The 13,978-nt window shown below is 40.9% G+C and overlaps 1 protein-coding gene across 6 annotated transcripts in view; it reads right to left on the minus strand.

The window, feature by feature from the left end:
• Positions 1-10,912, minus strand: part of LOC122439823 (ankyrin repeat and KH domain-containing protein 1) — a 104,807-nt gene extending 93,895 nt beyond the window's left edge. For 5 of the 6 annotated variants that reach the window (XM_043465301.1, XM_043465302.1, XM_043465300.1 and 2 more), the window contains exon 1: positions 10,478-10,911. In XM_043465301.1, the coding sequence (XP_043321236.1) occupies positions 10,478-10,768 (291 nt within the window). In that variant the 5' untranslated portion in view covers positions 10,769-10,911. Of the gene's footprint in view, positions 1-10,477 lie in introns of all 6 variants that reach the window. The other variant, XM_043465303.1, reaches the window with a different exon arrangement.
• Between the last annotated feature and the right edge of the window lie 3,066 nt (positions 10,913-13,978).

Genomic DNA, 13,978 nt, shown 5'->3' on the forward strand with positions numbered 1-13,978 from the left:
TAAGGGAAAAAATTAGATAAACTGAACTTCATCTAAATTAAAACCTTTCTAAAAATACTTTTATTTATTAATTTGGCTGTGCGGGATCCTAGTTGGGATGTGGGACCTATGATCTTTGCTGCAGCACGCAGGATCTTTTAGGTGCAGCACATGAACTTTTTAGTTGCAATATGTGGGATCCAGTTCCCCAATGGGAAATGAACTCAGGTCCCCTGCATTGGGAGCTCAGAATCTTAGCCACTGGACTACCAGGGAAGTCCCTAAAATAAAACCTTCAATCCTTGGTTGCGGAACTAAGGATCCCACGTGCCGCTGGGCAACCAAGCTCCTGCACAGCAATTACGGAGCCCGAGTGCTCTGGAGATCGTATGCCAACTATAGCAGGCTTGCCCCAACATAAGATCTTGCATGATGCAACAAATACCCCACGTGCCAAAACTAAGACTCAGTGCAGTCAAATAAATAATATTACAACTGTTTAAGCACAAAAGGACAACAGAGTAAAAAGACAACCAATGGAATGTGAGAAATATGTGTAAATTATACATATATATATATATGATATGATAAGGGATTAACGTCCAAAGAACTTCTACAGTTAATGAAGAAACAACTCAACTAAACATGAGCAAAGGAGGAATTTCCCTGGCAATCCAGTGGTTAGGACTCAGCACTTTCACTGTGGGGATGGGTGGGGCCAGTTCCATCCCAGGTCAGGGAACTAAGATCCTACAAACAGCAAGATGTGGCCAAAAAAAAGGGCAAAGGATTTGAATAGACATCTCACCAAAGAAGAGACACAAATGGCCAAGAAGCACATGAAAAGATGTTCAATATCACTAATTATTAGGGAAATACAAATTGAAACCACACCCATTAAGATGACTAGTCTCAAAATCAAAAACAAAACAGAAAACAAGAAGATTGGCTAGAATATGGAGAAATTGGAAACCTTGTGCTTTGCGAGTGGGAATGTAAAATGGTACAGCTGCTATGGAAAGCAGTATTGTGGTTCCTCAAAAACTTAAAAATAGAATTAACAGATGATCCAGCAATCCCACTTCTAGGTAGATACCAGAAAAGAATCAAAAGCAGGGACTTGAAAAGGTATTTATACACCCATGTTCACAGCAGCATATTCACAAAAGCCAAAAGGTAGAGAAGCAGTCCAAGTGTCCATCAACAGATGAATGAATAAACAAAAATGTTACATACCTAACAACAGAATAGTATTCAGTTAAGTTTCACACAAGCTTCCCTCCTCACTCAAGAGTGTAAAGAATTCGCCTGCAATGCAGGAGACCTGGGTTTGATCCCTGGGTTGGGAAGATCCCTTGGAGGAGGGCATGGCAACTCACTCTAGTATTCTTGCCTGAAGAATCCCCATGGACAGAGGAGCCTGGTGGGCTACAGTCCATGGGGTCTCAATGAGTCAGACACGATTGAGCAACTAAGCACAGCTCACATTTCACACATGATGCAAACATGAACCTGAAGACACTATGCTAGGTAAAATAAGCCAATCACCAAAAGTAGAAAAACTGAATAATTTCACTTATTTGAGATATCTAGAGTAGACAGAGAAGGCAATGGCAACCCACTCCAGTACTCTTGCCTGGAAAATCCCATGGGCAGAGGAGCCTGGTAGGCTGCAGTCCATGGGGTTGTGAATAGTCAGACACGACTGAGCGACTTCACTTTCACTTTTCACTTTCATGCATTGGAGAAGGAAATGGCGGCCCACTCCACTGTTCTTGCCTGGAGAATCCCAGGGACGGGGGAGCCTGGTGGGCCACCGCCTATGGGGTCGCACAGAGTCGGACACAACTGAAGTGACTTAGCAGCAGCAGCAGAGCAGACAAAATCACAGAAAAGGAAGTTAATTGTGATTATTAAGGGGCTGGAGAAGGGAGGACAGGGCATTACTGCTTAATGGGTACAGAGTTTCAGTTCTGGAAGATGAAAAGGTTTTGGAGGTGGCTAGTGGTAATGGTTTGGAGAAGTCAATGGCACCCCACTCCAGTGTTCTTGCCTGGAAAATCCCATAGACAGAGAAGCCTGGTGGGCTGCAGTCCATGGGGTGGCACAGAGTCGGACACGACTGAAGCGACTTAGCAGCAGCAGCAGCAGTGGTAATGGTTACACAACAATGTGAAGGTACTTATAACCACTTTAAAATGGTTAAAATGGTAAATTTTTTATTTTTCTGGTAGTTGGGTGGTTAAGACTTCCTGCTTCCACCACAGGGGATGTGAGTTCCATCCCTGGTCTGGGAACTAAGATCCCACATGCTGCTCAGTGTGACAAAAAAAAAAAAAATAGGTAAATTTTCTGTTGCACATATTTTAACACAATTTTTTTTAGCTCTTTTCCTTCTTTGTCAAGTGTGTAAAAAGGAGTCCTCATTTTACAAACTCAAATCAGACAAGTATATGAGGGTATATAATTGGCATATTTATAAGCTGGATCCAACAAAAAACTCACTGCACACACAATCCAAAATACATTTGTCTGCATATTTACATAATAACTCCTACAAAGTAAATACAAAGTTAATTCTCATCACTTTATTCAGTACATATGTGATACATGTACTGAAACATACACAAACATATTTAAAACAAAGGAAGTTTTTTTAACCAGAACATCAAAGGCAACTTTTTTCAACTCAAGTACCAATTCATTATTTTCTGCAAATATATAGCAAGATTAATTTTAATGGTTCTGTTCAGTTTTAGTAAGTTATGTGTATGCTACTGAAATATAGCCAAAGTTTTAGATTTTAATTTCCAAGGTAACAGTACTTGTGACTTTGTTGTTTAGTCACTAAGTTGTGCCCAACTCTTTTGCCACCCCAGGGACTGACTGTACACAGCCCACTGGGCTCCTCTCTCCATGGATTTCCCAGGCAAGAATACTAGAATGGGTTGCCATTTCCCACTTCCTTCTCCACAACTGGGGAAAAAAAATGTTAAAATGGTGAATTTGGTTATGCATGTTTTACCACAATTTAAAAAACTGTTCATAACCTAACTGTCCTCATCACATAGCATCGTAACAACTTAGTAAACTGTTCTCCTGTTCAGCTCTTTGGTTCCTGGGGCTAATCCCTGGGAGTTTACTTGCTTTTTTTTCAAAACTGCAAACTAATGCAGGTGAATCAAAATATTAGGATACAGTGGGATATCTACATAAAAACAAACAAACAAAAAAACCCATTTTTACTAACAAAAGCAGCATCCATTAAGGGGAAAACTTTGTGAGAACAGAAGGATATATAGTGGAGGAAGAGCATAATGTACTCTTTGATAAACTGTTGCTAAATTTCAGCTTATCAAATAAAAAAGCTTTATATACAACTTTACTTTCCTCCCGGTTTAGGTAAAGTTGACCAGAAAAAAAGGTAAACCTGTCGACCATCATAAGGCAAATGATCTTCATTCACAAGAACTGTACACTGTAAGTAACTATAAGACAGCACACAGATTTTAATTTTTACAAATTAAAACCAATGTTTCCCATAGTGGCAAAGGTGCAAAGTTGGGTATCTGCCTTTCTATATTGGTACTTTTAATATTTAATTCTCTTAAAATGAATAATGAGAAGGCCTGAACTTTTCAAGTTTAAGAGCAATGACAAAATTACCTTAAAGTTGTGCTCCTCTGATTCCCACTGGTACACCTTTGACTGCCTTCTTAAAATATATTGATTCACATGGCAGTCATCAATTTCATTATATAATATAAAAGCTTTTCAACAAGGTCAACTACAGATTATATGCTAGTTTGAGACATGTGTTTCTTAAGTAAGTGTTAGTTGTTCAGTGGTGTCAGACTCTTTGTAACCCCATGGACTGCAGCCTGCCAGGCTCCTCTGTCTGTGGAATTCTCCAAGCAGAATACTGGAGTGGGTTGCTATTTCCTTCTCCAAGGGATCTTCCCAAAAGGGACAAAACCTGGGTTTCCAGCATTGCAGGCAGATTCTTTATCATCCAAGCCACCAGGGAAGCTCATAGGCATTTCTTAAACAATTAATTATTAATAAATTCATGTGTCAGAAGAGAAACAGTCAGCAGGACAATACAGCAGTTAACTACAATAGGAGTCACGTGACCTATTTTCTACTATAAATTAGCTGTGTGATCCTGAGCAAGTTTTTTAGATTAATGGTTCCCAGACTTTTGAGGCTTTAACCAGAGTCCTAACATGAACTTTCCAATTTGATATTTTGTCAAACACAGATATTTTAAAAATTAATTTTCATAACAGTAAAAAGGGTACTAAGTCAAAATAGAAAAAAGTGGGAAAAGAATGCTTTATGACAATTTCACTAAATTGTCCTTACTTTTCTGATTTCATTATAGATCCATAAAACTTCAATAGAGATTAAGCAAGTAATTATTGGAGGCAGAGCACTGGTAACCAAAAACTTTGCCTAGTTCTTAATGTGAAATAGCATGAGTTCTGGATTCAAATCCTAGCTTTATCGATTTCTAGCTGTATAAATAACACTAACCATTTTTGTTGTTTTCTGAATTGATCATTTCTCTGAACCTACATTTATTCATCTATGAAACTGTAGATAATACTCACCTCAAAGGGATGTTGAATGATTAAATAAAATAACCAAAGTATTTTATGTGTGTGTTAGTCACTCAAGTCGTATCTGATTCTTTGGGACCCCATGGACTGTAGCCCACCAGGCTCCTCTGTCCATTGAATTCCCCAGGCAAGAATACTGGAGTGAGTTGCATTCCCTTCTCCAGGGTATCTTCCTAACTCAGGGATCAAACCTGGGGTCTCCCGCATTACAAGCAGATTCTTTACTGTCTGAGCCACCTGCGAAGCCCTTATATAATATGGTATTGGAATATAACAAGCATTCAATAAATGGTAGCAGTTACCTAAAAATGAGATGAGATAGGACTATCACCAAGATTCGGTGACTATATAGACAAGCAACAGGAGAGGAAAATTGTAAATCATAATGTCTAAGAAGATATATTGAAAGAGTTCATTTAAAGTGCATTGAAAAAAAGATAAAGAATTTATTTATTAAAACTTTGGTTCTGTAGGAAGGTAAATTTTGCCAAAAAAAAAAGGAGTAGACTCCTCATTTCTTTTCTTTTTACTTGCCAACTCAAGACTAATACTAAAGCAACAGATTTTATTTATCTTATCTCATTGAATCAGAAGGCCAGAACTGATTTTCAGTCTACGGCCATACCATCCTGAACGCGCCCGATCTTGTCAGAACTGATTTTCAGAGGTCATCATTCTACCATCTGATAGGCTCAGAAAAGAATGTGCCTAAACTCATCTCCAAAGCTTCATTCTTAACATGTTTTATCACTTTGATTAGATAGAAAGTCTAAATTTTTATCAAATTCACCATTTAAAAATCTCACGTGAATAGTATGTTATCTTTTGTATCACAATCAGTTCAATTCAGTTCAGTCACTCAGTGTGTCTGACTCTTTGCAACCCCATGAACCGCAGCACGCCAGGCCTCCCTGTCCATCACCAACTCCCGGAGGACATCATTGTATAACAATGGGAAAAATAAAACTACACATTTGTATTTCCTTAAATTATTCTGAAAGGACATCAAGACATTAAAAGTATAAAGGGCAGGTCAGGATCTTTTTACTCTGTTCGCCTTATTAGTCTTATGAACTATGCAAATATAAATCACCTATCAAAATATACTAAATAATAACCAAAAGAAAACCTCTACATACTTAAAGTTTCACAATAAGGTTTTCCTCTACCCATACCTAATCAACTTTGTTTTGACCCGCCATTCATACAACCATACTCATCAACGAATCATTTTATGTAAAGTCTGAAGGCTTTATAGAATGAAACTTGTGCAAGGTTGGTACTCATGTAATATAAAAAATTTGCTATCGTCATAATATGTAATTCTTCTTTCAATTGACATTCTGATGTCTCCAAAATTTGCTCACTAGAATACAAAGGTACATTTCCTATTTTATCACTGTGTGTGTGTGTATGAGCTCAATCGTGTCCGACTCTTTGCAACCCCATGGACTGTAGCCCACCAGGCTCCTCTGTCCATTTGATTTTCCAAGCAAGAATACAGGAGTGGGTTGCCATTTCCTGTTCCAGGGGATCTTCCCAACCCACGGATTGAACCTGAATCTCTTGCATGTTCTGCATTCATAGGTGGGTTCTTTACCACTGTGCCACCTGGAAAACCCTGTTTTATCACTATTGCTGATAATTTATGGAATATAGCCTTTCTACCTTTAACAAAGTCCCCATAAAGGTTTTTTAGAAATTCATTTTCATGGGCAATAAATGAATTTTTCAAAAACAACATAGTATTTTAAAGTTTCCCAAAATTATAAATTTATCATGGAAAATTTATAACATTAAACCTGTCAGTACCTACCCTCTTTCCATTTCTCTCTTGTTCAGTTATGAACATAAGCCCTGAGATGTTATTAAAAGCAGTGACTCACCTTGTTTACCTGAACTTTGAATATAGAGTACTGATGACAAAATTGCCATCCCAGATAAGAGTGGGCCTCTAGACCAGTGGTTCTCAACCAGGGGTGATTTTGCCCCCAAAGACATCTGGCTTTGTCTAAGGTCATTTTGGGACTTCCCTGGTGGCTCAGTAGTAAGTAAAGAATCCAACTGCCAAGCAGGAGATGCAGATTCGATCCCTGGATGGGGAAGATCCCTTGGAGAAGGAAATGGCAACCCACTCAAGTGTTCTTGCCTGGAAAATCCCATGGACAGAGGAGTCTGGCAGGCTATAGTCCCATGGAGTTGCAAAAAGAGATGAATACAACTTAGTGACTAAACAACAACAAAGGACATTTTTAGCTGTCACAATTAGTTGTGTTTTACCAGCATCCAGTGGGTAAAGGATAGGGATGCTGCTGAAGTCAGGAGCACCCCTCACAACAAAGAATTAATATAGCTCCAAATTTTGATATGTTGTAGTTGAGAAACTTTGCTCCACACAGTAGACTGTAAATAACCCTAAAGGAAATGATCCATCTCCTATTAGAGAAAATCAGAAGGAACCTCTGTATGGCTTTTGCGTTTGACTCTTAACATAATTTTCAGGGAAAAAAAAAAAATTCCCTACAAAGCTTTTGCTATAATTTGCTATAAAATGTTAAACCCCTGCAAAAAAAAAAAAAAAATGTTAAACCCAATTTCCTTTTGCTTTTACCTAATTGTAAATACAGCATTTGCCTCATATAAAAAAGCTTCAGCAATGCTTTCTAATTAAAATGATTTCTAATTTCTAATGTTTTAAGTGTGTATGGGAACAGCTAAACATATACGCATTGGCTTATATAGGCCTAGAAATTTTACTGAAAGGAAAACTGTAATACTCATTACCTCTGAGTGGGATCTGAAGGGTCAGTAAGGGTGAGGAGAACTTTTTACTTTTCATATTATATCTATTATCTACACTGTTGAACTTTTAGCCATAAGATTATATTACTTTATTATTTTTTTAATTTTTAAAGGAAGATGTCACACATGTATACATACAGTATATGCATACGTTCTTAACACAGAAAAATTAAAGGTCATAAACCTGACCAAAACCCTCTCTTTAGAATTTTATTTTCCTTTTACCTTACTTAAAAAAAAAAAGATTACAAATCTAAAATTAACATTTAAAAATTAGTTTTTAAATAATTTTCAACCTGACTTCTATTCTGAAAAATGGGTACATTTCAAAAGAATCCAGGGCAAGTTCTGACTTTTCTGTTCAAGGACCTTGACAGCTAATGAACATGCTCAACATGCCTGAAGAAACAGAAAACAAGTATCCACCCCAATGTTTAAAACAACAAGGATCAATTCTAATGTAAGAAATGTACAAAAAGATCCAAGCCACTTCTTCAAATTAAAAGGTCTTTTGACTTAGCCAGCAAGAGAAAGTACTTTGTTTTTTTTTCTCAGATGTAGGCTCTAAAAAAGAATAGAAAAGAGATCCTTAAAGTATTTATATCTTTGTATACCAAATATATACTGCCTACTCAAAATCCTTCAGCTAATTCTAGAGCAAATGCTCTAAGCCTCCATATTTCTTATTCATTTCTCACCTAGGCCTGCCCCACTTGGGGAACAAGACAAACTTCACTCACAAACTCTTCTCTCTGAATGTCTCCATTCTAAATATTTGGTTCTAAAACAACTAGGTATGATGAAAATAAAAATTCTACTATTATTCATCAAATGTCAGTTGGGTGAGTATTTTTTGAAGAATATTACTTATGATCTTTCTACACTAAATAAAACTCAAAGGTAATAATAAGGGAGAAGACTATCATCTTGTCAGAGAGAAATGAGAAAATCCAAGAAATCTGCTTGAGAAAAAAAGGTCATTTCACTCACAAAGGCACAGACTATACCCTACCACACATTCAACATACACTAGATATTCCAGGAATTTCTTTTTTATATGATATGGATGAATAGGACATAAAAATAAAATTTCCTGTCTCCTCAGGTTAAGAAAGAATCTATATGCATATTAAGCATTATCTTAGGCTAGGCTCAAGTTTGTGGGTACTCCAGAAATCTCTATCCAAAAGTGACGTCTACCTATATATACTTAATATCTAAATCCCTTAAGCATAGAAAATTTAGGAGAATAAGAGGTTCTCCTACCATTAGCCTAAGTGGCTGAAGGAATCGTGAATAATTTCTATGATAACACCAAAGAAAATCACACAAAAGGTGTGAATTCTGCTCACAGCTTTAACAGCCTGGTGTGGAGACTCCAAATGAAATAATCTGTGTGTCTGAACAAGTCTTGCAAAATTGGTTACTTCAAAAGCTCATTTCTCCAGCTATAACACACAAGCCCATAGAGTTAGAGTATGATAACTATGGAGTCTCACTAGCATTCTACCTCTGAAGAAATTTAAGACTACTACTGAAGTAAAAACAAATGTGTGATCTCTCACTTCATCAATGACAACTGTGCAAAAATGGTCCAGAAAAATCAAGAACATCATCCTTCTATCACATTCAGACCAAAGCAAACTTTTTCAGTTTCTCTAACAAGTTTCAAAGAAAAACAGACTCTAATCTTTACTTCCTAGGTACAGAGTAACTATATTCTAGGTTCATTTCTCATCAGTTTTCATTCAAAGTCTAAATGAAAGCCTTCCACAAGCCCAGGAGTGGAAGTGCTCCAGAGACACTTTACGTTAACTGCCTACTCAAAATCCTGTACCACCTTGGCTTAGAAGTTATTTCTCTTATAGTGAAATTCATAGAGACATTCAAGGAACTGTCTCCTTTACAACACACAAAGTTTATTTCAAGCAAAATACTGGGGTTAGAAAAAACTAAAAGAATTCCTGTTCCGATCAAGAATGGGAAGACCGCACTAACAGTATTTTACAACCCACAAATACAGTTTCTCCTTATGCCTCTCAATACAACAGCCAGGACAGTTGTACATACAGAGAAGCCCCTGTACTTTAAGACCAAGATCAGAGGTTAAAATAATTGGTCATAGGGGATGAACCAGGCATCTTAGAATCAAAATAGAATATTCTAAGCTCTTAGAACAACAGTCACCACAGGACAGAACTATAACAAAGCCATAGTCAGGGGGAGAAAGTACAAACGTAAAATATCTCCTTTAGCCCTAGAGCCCAAAAGTTGATGCCTCCCATTCTAGGCTGCCTAAACCTAAAAATGTCCAGTATGCGCCTAACAGCTGAAAGGAACGAAGATCCTGATAACAAATTTCCCTCACTGCAAAAGGTATCCAAAGGGGACCTCATCTTCTCCAAGCCTAAAAATCTCCAGAGTTCAGCTATCCAGCTGTTGCGAAGCCCAAACAAGCACTGGAACCTTCTCTTCCTGTCTAACTTCACACAAAGTCCCAGGTGCAAGGACCCACGTGATTTCTCAGCGCAAAAGCAGAGCTCCTTAGTACTCACCTGTCTCAGACCAAACGGGAATTAAGAACCCTCCTTAAGCACACAAGTAAGGCATAAAGCAAATAATGCCCAATCCTTCAACTCAGAGGAGACACACAGTACAGTGGCAATGCTCTTTACGCAAGCCAGCCCTCTCTGTCCGTCTCTCACCCTCACCCTCTCTCTGTCCCGCTCTCTCAGTACCAAGGGCAGGGACTCTGGCAAGACCCCGCCCCCACCCCCGTCGCCAAAGCGGGGTGGGCGGGAGGTGCCTGAGGAGTCCCGCTTCCCGCGCGAAGCTCAGAGACCAAAGGACTCCCTATTGTGGGTCTGTGGATGGTGACGGGAACCGGTCCGACTCGAGCCGAAGAGTAAGCCGAGGGCGCACTAGGCCCGCACAGCCGCCACTGCAGCCAGGGAGCCGATCGCTGACAGTGAACGACTCCATCTGGGCAGCGGGAGGGTGGCCCGAGCCTTGCGCCGGCCCAGAGAGAATTCGTGCCTCAAGCTGTGTGGAAAGCAGGGGTCCTAGAGCCGTACCTCGGACACCTCGTCCTCGTCGCTACCAGAGGCACCGCCTCCACCCCCGGTCCTCAGGACAGCAGCCGCCAACTTGAAATCCAGCGCCGCGTCCCCTCCGCCTGCACCACTGCTGCCGCCACCGACTCCCGGAGCCGGCCCGGCCTCCCCGAAGAGTCTCACAGTGCGGATTCCCAGCCCGACCCCTCCCGGCGGAGGCGGCTCCGAGGCCCCGGCTGGGGCGGATCGCGGAGCCACCGAGTCCAAGTCCTCCTCAAAGGAGGTGCCGCCGCCTCCGCCGTCGGTCAGCATGGTTCGCACGCGGAGCCGGAGACGCTGCCGAGTCACTCGCGGCCGCGGCCACCGCCGCCGCCGATCCCGGGAACGAGAGAAGCAGCAGGAGGAAGAAGCGTCTCCTTCCCCCCCGTCCCAGCAGCGCCACTAACTTCTCACTGCCTAACCTGCTGCCTCCCGCCCCCTACACTCGCCACTGGCTGCAGCTCCCCAGCGGCTGCAGATTATTGGTCAAGGCGACCCGTCGCTCAGACTCTTCGTCACGCGCTGCTCGCTGGCTCACGGCCCTCAAGCTGCGTTGACCAGCGCAGGCCTAGGCGGTTGCGAACACCCGCCTCCTATTCCCCACGCGCCGACTTCCGGTCTTTTTCTATGTCTATTGGCCAGTTTCTCTGACTATCGCCTCACGACCTTAAAGTGGATTAGTTGGCCTTGTGGTCAGTCACAGTGACCCCAGACAATGGGAAACTTCATTGGCGACATAAAGTGTCGGTCACTTTGTCACAGGACGTCGCGTGGTACAATTGGTCAGTAAGGATACCATTCATCCCGCCCCCATCTGAGGTGACGGGAAAGGGTTGGGGAATTTCCACTCTTGATTAAAATGACGGCTGAAGTGACGACCTGCAAGAATTGGTGAGATTTGGAGCGAATTCACCCAGGGTTTAGTAAGGCTCTTACGTCAAGTGTGCAAGAGGCACGGAGGTAACGCAGCTCCCACCTGTCGCTCTCCGCCAAGGCGCCGAGAGTTGCTGCACGGGGATTGGAGGGAAGAAGCTATCAGTCTCAGATAGGCTCCACCTTCCTGCCAGTCCCTGGTTGGAGAAGCGGTGCGTCAGTCACTAGAGAGGTCGCCTCCTCTGGGACAGGTGAGGCTGTATAAACTCAGCTTCAGGCTGTTTGGGTGGGAGTAGGGGATTAGGACGGGCGAGTGAGCGGGGACGTTCTGGCTGCGTGCCACTAGCCTTTCCGAGCGGAGCCTAGACCGCCGAGCTGAGGGAACCAAAGAGGCTGCTGAGGATGACCGCCGGGAGGCGATTCGGCCAGCCGGCCAGCCTGGACGTGGCTGGGCGCGGCTGTTCTACAACCTGCGGGCGGGGTCTCCCCGCGGGGCTACGTTCCCTTGCCTGTTGAAGGCGGCGGGCCTGAGGGCTGGACAGCGCCATGCCTCAGTACTGGGAACTGTCCCACGAAGGAGGGTGGGAAGGCCGTGACAGCGTGCGGAATCACATCGCGGGGCAGAACGCAATGGTTCAGAGTGCGTGCTCTGGCGCAGTTTCGAGTTTTAGGGCCGCCACTTATTTGCTGTGTGACCTCCCGGCGTTAGTTGTTTAATCTCTGTGACTTTCATTTCGCTCGTCTGCAAAATGCGGATAATTTTAGTACCTCCCTGATTCACTTGTTATGAATAAATTGGTAACAACTTAAGGTGCTTAGCAAAGTGCCAAACTTATAGCAAAGACTCATTTTTTTAGTCACTTTTCCGGAGTCCTCTACCTACCCCTGGCAGCCAAACTAATTTTTGTCAGGTCTCTGTGATGCGAAACAAGGCTAGCTAAGGGGGTCTTCTCCCCTTAGCTCTAAGGAGCTCTCTCTTTACCTCTATTATCTCTCTCTATCGCCTTTGTCAATAATGAGAGCTTTAAAAGTTTGAATGGCGAATATTCTTTGACCCAGAGAATGTCCATATGAGTTTAACCACGAGAGACTGGCTAAAAACAAAAGTTTTGGTATTGGCTACCCTCTTGCAGCTTTAACAAAGGGCTTTGTATATCTTGATTGTGTAATTTTTAATATTTCACCTTCCTTGAACTGAAATCTAAAAATTCTACCAAAAATTATTTTGAAAATGACTTTTAAAATAAATTCTGTCAAACATTTATTTAAAGAGCATTTTGAAGATGGTGAACATTTGGTAAATGCTTGCTTGGCATTTGGTAAATGCTTGGCATTCCACATGCCAAAAAGAGAATATTTTACAAGAACAGAACATTTAAGGTAAATATTCCTTTTAGATAGTACATCGTAGAAAGTGGGGGGAAAGTACCTTTTCTAGAAAACTGTTTTGATGTAAAATGCCATGTACACTGGCTTTAGTTAGAATTTATGGAGCTTAATTACCTTATATCTTCAGTAGACATGTGTGACTAGGTCACAACTCAAATTAATAGCACCAACAAATGAAACCCAGCACTGCCCAACCCACTTCAAAGCTGGATTATCCAGAATTGGTATGGCTACATCCTTAGGCAAAAACAGGTATTGACTAGTGCAACACTACAAAGGAACTGTTTGTCATTCTTACCACTAATACAAATATAATTCCTGATAAAGCTCCCTGAACAAACTCTTTAAATTCATTTAAACAAATGTAATGAATCTCAAGGACAGACAGAAAGAAAATCTGGATATATACATTTTCCCCAGTATATTTAAAAAAGAAAAATATACTCTCTACTTAGTTCCTAGCAACCTACCCTGAATATAACTGGGAAAATACGATTGAGCAATGACCTTTGTTTCACCAGGAACTGTACCTGAGACACATGTTGTCAGTAGTTTGACAGTCAGTATTGGAGTTAGGACCTCTCAGTCTCCTAGATTTTGGTGACTGCTATAAAGATTCTATATTAAGTATAATTTAATATTTCTATATATGCAAAATTCTTGTGGTTTTACAAATGTGAAAACTAATTGAAAAATCATCATATCAAGTAACACATTTGATGAATATATAAAGTCATACTCAGGACTTCCCTGGTGGTCCAGTGGTTAAGACTTTGCTTTCCAATGTAGGGGGCACAGGTTAGATCCCTAGGAGGACTAAGATCCCACAGGCTGTGCTGTGCAGCAAAAAAAAAAGTCTTATTCAGGGTAAAATATCAGTAAGTATTAATGTGATTTAATGGGTAACCTTGGTTTTGATATATATTAAGATGGTATTTACTACTGGGAAAAAAAAATACACTGATTTTTCAAATTCTGAATAAGTAGTGGAGTACAATATCCCTCTTAAAAGTATATTTGTTGGAAATTAACATTGGAATAAAATATTTTGCACAGAAAACCAATGGGAATACTTATTAAGGTATAGTTGTAATGTGTTGCAAAGCACTGTCTTCCTTCTGATCATCTTTCAGACAGAGAAGGAAAAGGGAAGACTGTATAGCCCAAAGATTTTTTAAAGAAGTTGTGGCTCTTGGTCTTAGTTGTTCCTCAGCATGTGCA

Source organism: Cervus canadensis, chromosome 4, assembly GCF_019320065.1.
Source record: "Cervus canadensis isolate Bull #8, Minnesota chromosome 4, ASM1932006v1, whole genome shotgun sequence".
Classification (NCBI taxonomy): Eukaryota; Metazoa; Chordata; class Mammalia; order Artiodactyla; family Cervidae; genus Cervus; species Cervus canadensis.